This window comes from Oryza glaberrima, chromosome 9 (genome assembly GCF_000147395.1).
Source record: "Oryza glaberrima chromosome 9, OglaRS2, whole genome shotgun sequence".
NCBI lineage: Eukaryota > Viridiplantae > Streptophyta > Magnoliopsida > Poales > Poaceae > Oryza > Oryza glaberrima.
The window spans coordinates 10,484,057-10,496,081 of record NC_068334.1 but is presented as its reverse complement, the minus strand read 5'-3'; the positions used below and the strand labels follow the sequence as shown (position 1 = coordinate 10,496,081).

Below are 12,025 nucleotides of genomic sequence, written 5' to 3'. Positions count from 1 at the left end.
TTTACCCGTAAATTTTATTCAGAAATTTTATATTTTAAAACAGAGTGAGTATATTTTATATTTTAAAACAGAGGGAGAATATTTTTTTCCCTTGTCTCGTTGGAACCGGACGCCAAGAGACAAACCTTCACCCCATGGAGAGACGACCACGGCAAACCGTAGCTTTTACTCCATCCTTCCATCGACAGCGACGATCAAGGTAAAGTACAAACCGAGTCGTCACAGGCGCTGCGCGTATTCGGAAGATGACCAAGTCAGTCAACGTTTTTGCATAAAAGAGAAAGAATAAAAACATGTGAGAGCAAATAATGCCACAACCCAGTTGGCACGTACATTCGCTAATTAACAAATCAGTCAACTCCAAGCTACAAGTTAACTTGCTCGCTACAACGTAAACCCCGGATACAACTCGCAACATATACATAAGGAGCTAATTAGCGCACTAATTTCTCGGTCGCCTGCTAGCTAGAGCTTCGGCTGCCAAACAATGGCGCTCTTCCTTTTCTTCGCTGCAATCGTCGTGTTAGCCGCCGCGTCACCTGCCATCGGCCAGCTGCCAGGTTCATAATCCTTTTTCTTATATGCATATTCATCCTAGCTACTAGCATGCATGATTAATGCAAACTAGTTTCTGTACCCCCTCAATCAAAACATAGCATATTTATTTATTTATTTTTGAAAACGAAGGTAATATAAAATTAATACTCCATAACAACGGTTCATCATATCAATCGTTAGTTCATTAACTATTATATAGTCGATGATTCTCAATTCTCTTTTCTGTCCGTTGCCATTTTCTTTTTGTGCACGAATATGTATATAAAATGCAGGTTTTTTGAGCATTGACTGCGGTCTAGAGGCCAAATACAGTGGCTACAAGGACACTGACCTCGGCATCGTCTACGTCTCCGATGGCCCGTACATTGACACCGGGGAGAACCACCAGGTCTCGGGGGACAGTACCACCCGGCGTCCTTACCTGACGCTCAGGAGATTCCCCACAGGGGAGAGGAACTGCTACGCTCTCCCCACCGTCTCCGGGGACAAGTACCTTGTCCGGGTGGTGATAGCGAGGGACAGCCAGAACAGCTCGTCGTCGGCGACGACGACGACGCTGCAGTTCGACCTGCACCTCGGGGCGAACTACTGGGACACCGTGCACGACGACGGCACCGAGGTGTACGAGGCGTTGTTCATGGCGTGGGCGAGCTGGGCGCCGGTGTGCCTCGTCAACACCGGCCAGGGATCGCCATACGCGTCGGCGATTGAGCTGAGGCCGCTCGGGAGCGAGATCTACCCGGCCGTCATGGCCAACCAATCCCTGCGCATGTCTAGTCGGCAGAGGATGGGGCAAATAAACAGCTCTGTTACTCGGTAAGTTCTTCCATGGCAGTACGTACTTTTTTTAAAAAATAATTACTCCCTCCAATTTTTTTTATATGACGTTGGCTAGTTCAAATTTATACAGGCCAACGTCATATATATATGCACGGAGATAGTACTAATTAAGGGCAATTATAAATTTTTTTTCCACTACTTTGAATCGTTATTACAAGACTACCACCAGAAAATTACAAAAATACCACTAGAACTGTCATTCGAGTGGCATCCTTGCAAAATTGAAAAAACCAGTGGTAAATTTGCAAATGCCCCTACTAATTACTATATTTGTGAATCCATACCACCGTGTTATGCTTCTATTTAAATAACTAGTTGATACCCCACGCTTTGCTGCGGGATATGTGGATGAATGTATGTTATACATTATAGAAATGATAGATGCACATGTTTAAATAATGTAAAAATAATGTGGACAGATGATTTGACATTGATTGCATATTGAGTTCTAAAAAAAAATTATACATGACATATTTGCATGATATTTAAAATAATCTACATAATAATTGCTAATGTGCGATAATGTAGCATACTTGTATTTGATTTAAAATACACTAGTAAATAATAATTGCTAGTAGATAATGATGGAGCACACTTGCATGTTGAGCTTTAAAAGTTATTGGGCATACTTTATAGTACCGTAGGATTTTTTTTTTGGAAATTATCTATAAATAACTACTAATTAATTTTAACTTTTTAGTGCACGGTCTGAATTACCCCTAAACTATCAAAAACGTCCTATTTACATCCTAAATTACGATATCAAATATTCATTACCCTCGCAGCTTGTTGGACAGGAAAAATAACCACCCAACCCAGTCATAAGTAGTTTTTTCTTTCTGCGTGGCACGTGCTCGGCAACCAAGTCAACAGATTACAAAAAGAAAAGGCTAAAGAAATATGTTGGCAGACACACATTTTAGTCCCAAAGGATTTGTTCCATAGTAGAGAAAACCAAACTGGACTGGCAGTTCAACCAGAAAAAATCAGCACCAGCTTCTTCACCGGGTCGGTTTGCTTTCACGACAGTCCATGTAATTACCCGGTGTGAACTGGCTAAACCGGACGGTTTACAGGAAAAACCTCTGAACCGGGGACTCCAAAACCGGCAAGCTGGGCCATTGGACGGCATCTTCCCTAATGGGCTGCCCAAGTCCTAAGGTCCAATTTTGTTTTATTGTTCAAAAATGGGGTGAAGCGTGGGGATCAAACCCTGGTCTGCTGGTTGGAGCTGCGAGTTTCCCACCACTAATTATAGTGTGAAACAAACACGAAGAATTTTATTACTTAAAAAACGCGGTCGGACCAGCGACCCAACGGTTCAACCGTTTGTCCAGTGAACCAAGGCATTTATCGGTTTGACGTCCGGTCCGAGTTTTTATATTATGATTTGTTCTTCCTTTCGTTCCCCTTTCTCTCTCTATCCCTCTCTCTGGGCGCAAGGAGGTGCCCTGCCCAGATAATTTAAATCTTGAGGCCCAGTGCAGCAGTAAATAGTGATTTATGGATTAAAAAATCAATCACTAACAAAAACCATTCACAAATATAAGTGCCTCTAAATATCTTGAGAGATTAAGGATGTAGAGAAAATAATATGGTGCCCCTCATTAAACAAGAGGTGGGAGGGTGGTCGAAAGTAAAATCAGCAAAAAATTAAATAAGGTGTAGCTGGGTGGGAGAAAGTGTTTATATTCGTGAAGTAGATTATATTTATGTATTTTATATTGGCAAGAGTTCGCATCAAAGTATATTAATTCGTATTTTGAAGTTATAATATTAGTTTTTATTTTATCCCTTGAGAAAAGGAGAAATGTAAGCTGTTGGATATTGTTCTTTGAACGAAGTGATTGACAGATAAGGAATAAATCAATCCCTTACAAAAAGATACTCCTGTAATGTTCCTTTTGTTCTAATCCTTTCAGCCGGCATTCCGGCAAGTTTTCCCATAATCTTTAATTTTTATTTCTAATCCTGATGATTTCCATAGTTGCTCCTTCTTGGATCGCTTAGCACGTCCGCTATGTTAATCCTTGAACGTGATTATCGTACATCATGTGGCCTGACCTTTCCTTGAGTCGAACTTATATGCTCCCTCTGTATAAGAACATACTGTGTATTTCATTTTGAAAATGATCTCTAGGACTAAACTTTGATCATTGACTGTTCATAAAATGCATTATTAATATATATGGAACCAACAATTATGAAATCACTTTGCAATACGAATATATTAATAAAACTTATACACACACATGTACTTAATCCATAAAGTTTGAGTTTTCAAAAATAAATACGTCTTATATTTTTATATGCAGGGAGAACTGAATAAGTATATATGCTTCCTAGTTTTGACAATAATATGCATTGAGAATTAGTTTATATTTTTGTTATTGTTCATTAGTTAACTAATATTTTGGTCACTTTTTTCAGCAAACTTTATAAAATCACGTATACTTTGACCAAAAGTACATGTTTTATGGGACGTATAAAAAATTTGGCACCAAAATTATCCAGAAACTATCATTGATCAAGGTTTAAAGTTTATGAAATTAGCAAAAAGGAAGGCATATAGTATGTCACAAAACTAAAGATTTAATGTTAATTTTATCACGAAATTATAGCTTTTGCAACTCAGACAGAACAATAGTGCTAGGAATCCGAACTATATATAAAACAAGTTGTTTTATGATAATTTCATTACTAAATTTACTGTTTGGTAATACTCCGCTTAATTAAACATGTATTTCATAACAAATTTAATACTAAATCTACAGTTTTATGATATGCCATCTTATATAGGTAGTGTTTTATAGTTTAGTCAAAAACATAGGTAGGTCTATGAATTTATGATTTTTCACTCCATTCACCTAGGTTTCCTGATGATCAATATGATCGGTTCTGGTGGACAATGCCCACTAATCCAATGTGGGCGAATCTGTCCACCACGTCGAACATTCAGGAGGAGTCCACCATGTTTGGGGTTCCCTCGGCAATCCTCCAGAAGGCCGTCACAGTGGCCGGGAACGGCACTATGCTCAATATCATGTCGGAAGACAGATCATTCTTTGAGTTCATGGTGTTCCTGCACTTGGCTGACTTCCAGGACAGCAAGATCCGGCAGTTCAATGTCTACTTCAACAGCGACAACCCTCTCTCGTACATCCCACAGTACCTGGCCGCTGGCAATGTTTACAGCAGCAGTTGGTACAGCTCCACAGATGGACAGTTCAACATCACTCTTGAGGCCACCACCAAGTCCTTGCTGCCCCCGATGCTCAATGCCTTTGAGATCTACACTCTCATCGCACATAACACTCCCACGACTTTTTCCAAAGATTGTAAGAAACCTTTTCCCCCACCACATACAAAGTATGCATCCTACTTCTCATACTATATCAAAGAATTAAGTTGCATCGACCATAAGTATACTTAGTTATGTGTTATATTTATTTTTTTTAAGACTGGTACTTACGAATCTAAAAAAATGCCCCAATTTGCTGCACAGAGTTGCGTGTGTTATGTTTATATATATAGGTATATATTTTTAAGATAACAAAAATATACCTTTTGCCTCTGCAAGACTAAATATGTATATAGGATGTACTCATGACTCCAACACCAGCACACCACTCCATCAATGATTATTCTTACAACTAGTGTGCGTGCATATATAGTACATGTATAGTATATCTAGTAAAATAGTAACATACAATCCACTCAAAATTTATGAATTAAATGAATATGTATGTGCAGTCGCGGAGCCAAAATTTTCTCAAGCCTTGGGCTGAATTAGTGTGATTTTCATAGGTTTATTCTTTTCTTTAATTTTTCAAATTTTAGAGTGTTATTTCAATGGGTATTGAAGATCAGGACTCAGGAGTAGAATTTTGAAATTTTGCACATACATATGATCTTGTGAATTTCAAATTTTGCGTTATGTGCAATTTCCTTTTTTTTTTTGCTGAAACTTCTCTTTATGTAACTATGCTAGTTGATGCCATCATGGCTATTAAATTTGAATACGGGATAAATAAGAATTGGATGGGTGATCCATGTTCCCCGTCCCGATTTGCATGGGATGGTGTGATATGCAGGAACACAAGTGATAATATTCCAAGGATAATATCTCTGTAAGTATCATACACAAGATCTTGATCCTTATACTATTGTTACCTTTGTCTTATGTTGGGTTACTTGAAAATTGTTGTCCAGCGATCTCTCCAACAGCAACTTGCATGGGGTGATATCTAATAACTTCACACTTCTCACAGCACTCGAGAATTTGTAAGTCTATATGAAATTCCTTTAGCTTTTGTTACTTATTATATCTGGAATTTACATATGACATCAATCATGACAAACTCAAACTTTGGAACATATCTCCACCGCCCCCCCTCTCTCTCTCTCTCTCTCTCTCTCTCACACACACACACACACACACAAACACACACAAACACAAACGCCATGCCATGCAACTTAAACTTTACATTAGTGTAGGCTTATTGTGCAAGTTTCATGGAGTTGAAGCTTAAGGTAGTCCAATATGTAGTTTAAGTAAGACCATAAAAGCTAATAACTATACTACAATATGAAACAAGCATAAGCTTTAATTTCTTTAAAGAACATATCAAACAAAACTATACTGATACTACCTTCGCTTTGAATTACTTCTTGCTCTAGTTTTATACTAAATCAAACATTTGTATATTTCACCATCAATTTTGAAATATTCATATAGTTTAACATAATAAGATTTACATTTTTAGATTCACCTTCAGAAATACTTTCATAATATATACTCCCTCTGTGCCAAAATAACTCAACCTAGTATTAGATGTGACATATTCCCTATGTCCAGATTCGTTGGCCTACGATGGGTCACATCCCATCCTAGATTGAGTTATTTTGGGACGGAGGGAGTAGTTCATATGTTTTTAAACTATACAAATTACTAGAAATTAATTGCGAATGATTTACATGTTTGATTACCACAAAGATAAAATGATAAATAATTTGAAACAAAAAGTATAACTTAGTCCGAGATGGCTCCCATGCATGTGTTGCAGTATGGTTGATAGCTTACATAAATTAGGACAAATGATCATATGTTTTTATTAAGCATACAACCTTTAAATTAATCGTATTCATGAAGCGAGAAGAAAGGGCAAGTGGTTGGGGGTAAGCTTAGAATTAATCATATGTATACGTGGGCATGCTTTCATGGAAGAGTTTAGATGAGTTAGGTTGTTACACATACACCCAATATGCCTAAGAGAAATTAAAGTAGATTTAGTTGGGTTGCTTCACATACACCCCGCATGTTTAGGTGTTAGATTAGAGGGGCGGAGTGCAGGAGGGCCGGTTAGCCACCTACTTGGCCGAGCCTGGTGACGGCCGGCGCCGTCCTGCTCCTTCTCCTTGCAGGTGGCTTCTCCACAGCGCAGCGGCCGTCCTGGCCCTCCTCCTGGTTGAGCAATGAGAAGTTGAGAATAGAGAGAGAACCAGAGCAACGAACATGAGGGAGGGAGAGGGTGGATCGCAGATGCTATGATCTGTGTATTCGAGGGGCAGGGGTCCAATGGTCTTTTTCAGCTTGGTAATCTGTGCAGAGAATAATGAAAGAAATTTATATTGACTTAATCCCTCCAAATTGGGAAATTAAAGGTGGCAATGAAATAGGTGGTGTTTTACTAGTTGCAATATATAAGGTGGCTATGATACGGAGGAAGTATCACACTGCTACTATGATACTTTAAAATATACTTTTTCTCTAGGAAATCTATAGATATTAGTATATACTCACGCTAAAGACATATATATTATTTTGAGGAAAATCCCATGTCAAGGTACCATATCACCGCACCAATATATTCAACCGAGCGCAACCAACCCAAGCATGCTCGAAAGGAGAGCATGAACCTGACCATGCTGATGATAGTCATTGTGAAATGTCTCTACTGAAGTTGTGTAGTATTAATATACCATCGACTCAGTTGATCGGGTCATCGACCTCTTCTTTTTATCACCAGCAGTAGGCAAGGTAAAGAAGGATGATATGGTGTCCAAAGGAGAGGTAAAGAAAGTGTAAGGAGGATGGACACAGATTTGGAATTGAGGATTTGTGTGTAGAGCTGAGTATTGGGTAAACATCAGGATAGTATTTCTTAGGCTTTTTAGGGAAGCCTAAGATTCTGAGAAACTACTGGTTTGGTAGCCAGCTTATGAGAATCTAGAAAAGCTGGATTTCTAAGCTTCTACTTCATCCGCTTCATATTATAAGTTGTTTGATTTTTTTTCTAGTCCAACTTCTTTAAGTTTAACTAAATTTATAAAAAAAATATAGTAGTATTTTCAACACAAAACAAACATATTATCAAACTATATTCAATGCTAGATTTAGTGAAACTAATTTCATATTTTAGATGTTGTTAATTTTTCTCTAAACTTGGTCAAACTTAACAAAGTTTGACTAGAAAAAAGTCAAACGTCTTATAATATGAAGCAGAGGAATTAGCTTCTAGTTCATTTCTGGAATCTACGGCTACAGCTTCTCAGAATATGGACGAAAAACTAACTGTTTGGGAGAGCCGGAGGAGAAGAGATCAAAACCAATAACAAACTTGTGTTCATTGCCATGTTGCAAGCTTTAGGGTTGGACGTTCCAAATTGAGGAGGAAGTTGGTTTAGTAGCTTGGAAGTCGGTGACTTACACCCATAGACAAGATTAACCATCAGCACCCTTCCTCAACCAGTCGGTGTGGTTCCTACTATAACTGATTTTCGAGGAAGAGAAGAAAGCTTTAATTTTTAGATAATCCGTATGGGCATTTTGCTAGTTTCTATTGTGTTAATATTTGGTTTTCCCACTTCAATTGTGCAACTATTTAAGAATTTGCCTTACAACAATATAAGTTGGTCGATGTTAATTACTAAAACATATTTAAGTTGGTGGATAACTGATTATCTACCAAGTTTCCCCTGCTTTTTTATTCTTCATATGTATAGATTTTTTTCTTGTAGATTGTCGACAAATCAAAACATTACTTAAGGTCTGAATTTCATGTTAATTTCACAGAAATTTGACAGGCAACCAACTGAATGGAACAATTCCAGACTCCTTGTGCAAACTAAATTCAGGGTCATTCATTTTCAGGTCTGGATATTCTTGTTGGTATTGTTCTACCAATTAATATTATCTGAAGTTTGGAAAGAGATTCTCCTTCTGTGATCATTAGATATCTGACCATTAATGTACTTGCTTTCTACACCAAACTAAACCCTAAACTCATGGTTTTATGTACTTTCAGTTATAATTCTGATCAAGATGTGTGCAAAAAAACAAGTCCGTCTTCTTCAAGAAGCAGAGCAACTATATTAGCTATCTCAATAGCAGCTCCCGTGATGGTAGTGGCTATACTTGGTCTTTCATATTTAATATGGAGAGTTAAAAGAAAGTCCAACAGTAAGTATGCTCTTCTATAACCTTTAAGGAAATATATTAATTGATTACGAGAGTTTTACTTCAGTGGCAATTTCTTTTATATAACTGGTTTTTTTGTGCGAATAAGTTTTCGCATACAATCCTCCCAGAGTTCCAGAACCCACAAATGCTTCAAGAAATGAAAAATATCATTGGGATCATCTACAAGAAAATGAGAATCGTCAATTCACCTATGAGGAACTGGAGAAGATTACTGATAACTTCCAGCTGATAATTGGAGAAGGAGGGTTTGGACGTGTGTACCACGGTCGTTTAGAAGATAATACCGAGGTCGCTGTCAAGATGCTTTCTGGAACATCGTCAAGTGGGTTTAATGGGTTTTTAGCTGAGGTAACAACTTCAGAGTACAAATTTCAACATAATACATGTGATCGCAAACTTATGAGTCACACAGTAGCATTGTGCACAGCTTCAGATATTTACACAATTTTTTTTATCTCATTATATAGGTTCAGAGCTTGACAAAGGTGCATCACAAGAATCTAGTTTCATTGGTTGGTTACTGCTCGGAGAAGGCTCATTTAGCATTGGTTTACGAATACATGTCTAGAGGCAATCTGTTTGATCATCTGAGAGGTTTGTATATTGCAAAGTTAGTTCGGTTGAAAGTTTGAGCCTAAGAATTGACATGATGCATGTGTCACTATTTCAAAATTGCATATTGATCGATTTGTAGAAATACCAATATCTGAAGTAAAAATAATTTGTTGGGCTATCTACATGACTATCTCTTCCGTATAAAACGAATGCAACACAAAGTAACACTTTAATCTTATTTTGCCTTCAAAAAGGAAAATAAAACAGCGTAATCATAGTTGCATATATCTGATTCATCATGAATACTTGCTAGTTTCTATTTGTCAAAGGCTAATTTTGATTAATTTATTCAATATAAGAGTGTGATAGAATTGCATATATTTTCTGAAACTGAGATACCTTTGGTTTGTGTTAACGTTATTCTTTCCACACATATGAAGGTAAAAGTGGTGTTGGCGAAAACTTGAATTGGGCAATGCGTGTCCGAGTTTTGCTGGATGCTGCACAAGGTACATATACTGCTATACATACAAATACAAGGATGCATATAAATAGATTCAGTAAATTACACAAAACTACAAAATAATTTATCCAAATAATCACAAAACTGTATATTTAAGAGTTTGTATCAGAGAACAGTAGATTTTGTGCATATATGAGTTACCAATGAACTATAGGTTTTAGGTTCTGACCATATGTAGCTCACTAATACAAAGTCTTAAACTTTTGCAGTAATTTGGATATAGTATCTGTAGTTTTATGAAATTTACTCATAGATTAATCTTAAGTAAATGTGTTAGAACTCAAGAACTCTTATCACTATTTTTTTTTTTTTGACGTGTGATATATGTAGGACTGGATTATCTGCACAAGGGTTGCAACAAGTCAATAATTCACCGGGATGTGAAGACTAGTAACATTCTGTTGGGTCAAAACTTACGAGCTAAAATAGCAGATTTTGGACTTTCTAGAACTTATATTAGTGATTCGCAATCTCACATGTCAGCCACTGTAGCTGGATCAATGGGTTACATTGACCCCGAGTATGTTCCTCTATATCCCTATCATATCACTGTTTACTTGTTTTGCATATATTCAAAAGAAAATTAAATTATTTCAATGCATTTTTCCAAGGTACTACCAAACTGGCTGGATCACTGAGAACAGTGATGTCTATAGCTTTGGTGTTGTTCTTCTAGAGGTAGTCACCGGTGAGCTTCCGATATTACAAGGCCATGGTCACATCATTCAGCGTGTGAAACAGAAGGTTGATTCAGGGGATATCAGCTCCATTGCCGATCAGCGACTTGGGGGTGACTATGATGTTAACTCCATGTGGAAGGTGGTAGAAATCGCTTTGTTGTGCACGGAACCTGTAGCAGCTCGGAGGCCATCCATGGCAGCCGTGGTTGCACAGCTGAAGGAGAGTCTAACATTGGAGGAAGATCGTCAGGAAAGGGGCCTCAAGGATAACCCAACGGATGATGTAGTGGTGGCTATGGTGCCCACGTTCGGTCCATCGGCAAGATGAAGATCAAGCTGTACCTGTACCTATCCATGGTGCATCGTTCATGGTATCACACCACAACAGTACAATGGTCTTGTGATAAATTATGTAATGTTAAGCTATGTATGCTCATGCGTGCATTGTGATGGATTAAGTTTGCTTCTATTTTTTTCCAAGTGTACATCTGGTATTTCTTATCTTCTTTCTGTGCTTAAACTAATCTATATAGTGATAAATGGGGAGTTAATTTGTGCATTCCATTATTATTGTTATTGTTATTTCCTTATGCAAATTATGTTCAAGTTTTGTAGCATGTAGGAACTTCCCTGCTCCTTTGTGATTTGAACTATTCTTTGGTGCAAAATCAAAGTGCATTCGATTGTTATTTTGTGATGAACCATTGGTATCTGAGATAATTGGTTTTGATATTTGGAGATTATTGGCGAAGTGGTTTTGGAAATGATTGGAATTTTCTGGTGATGAACAGGATTAGTGTTAATAGGTTTGGACCGGTAAGATCGGGCTATGGTAGCCGGTTAGAGCGGCCAGCCCATGGTCTGACCGGCCGACGTTGTGTCGGTTTTGGTTTAGGGTTGATTCTTTGGATAGACATGGATTATTCATGTTTATGACATTTATATGGATACTATGCATATATAATACTGTTGTTTGCGAACAATGTGTCAAGTTGGTGAGAACTTGTGCTCGGATATAGTTTCTTGGTTGATACATGTGTAGGTGGGTCTTAATGCCTCGGAAAAGTGTTGCCGATGATGGATCGAGAGTCAACTTGGGAGATGATGACGTCCAAACGATCATGATATCATGCAGGATGCTTTGGCTCAAAATCAATGCACGTGGTTGGTGGAGATTCCATATGTTATACAATGGAGATATTATGTGCGTATGGGATGCGGAGTTAAATTTGGAGGGAGTCCAAATTTAGTACAATTGGAGTTTGTAAAGTTCGGTTCTTGTACGGGAATGTTTCCTAGGGGATTATGACTTCTTGTATAAGGTTGGTTCGTGGCTTTAGGCTGTCTACCTTGGGTATAAACAAAGAGGGAGGGTGTGGCCTTATG

General features: G+C 37.8%; 1 protein-coding gene across 1 annotated transcript; it reads left to right on the top strand.

Annotated features, from left to right (window-relative positions):
- The first annotated feature begins 469 nt into the window (after positions 1-469).
- Positions 470-11,190, top strand: LOC127784456 (probable LRR receptor-like serine/threonine-protein kinase At1g51810). The gene is made up of 12 exons (XM_052311772.1): positions 470-560; positions 831-1,374; positions 4,270-4,736; positions 5,390-5,528; positions 5,611-5,682; positions 8,474-8,551; positions 8,706-8,860; positions 8,967-9,229; positions 9,349-9,475; positions 9,877-9,945; positions 10,290-10,479; positions 10,571-11,190. The coding sequence occupies exons 1-12, from the start codon at positions 488-490 to the stop codon at positions 10,965-10,967; spliced, it is 2,574 nt and encodes an 857-aa protein (XP_052167732.1). The 5' UTR covers positions 470-487; the 3' UTR covers positions 10,968-11,190.
- Positions 11,191-12,025: the final 835 nt, after the last annotated feature.

Excerpts from the sequence above, each read along its gene's own strand:
- LOC127784456 (XM_052311772.1), top strand. The coding sequence starts at position 488 with ATGGCGCTCTTCCTTTTCTTCGCTGCAATCGTCGTGTTAGCCGCCGCG. Across the intron at positions 9,946-10,289 it reads TTTGCTGGATGCTGCACAAG|GACTGGATTATCTGCACAAG; the intron begins GTACATATACTG and ends TGATATATGTAG. Across the intron at positions 10,480-10,570 it reads ATGGGTTACATTGACCCCGA|GTACTACCAAACTGGCTGGA; the intron begins GTATGTTCCTCT and ends CATTTTTCCAAG.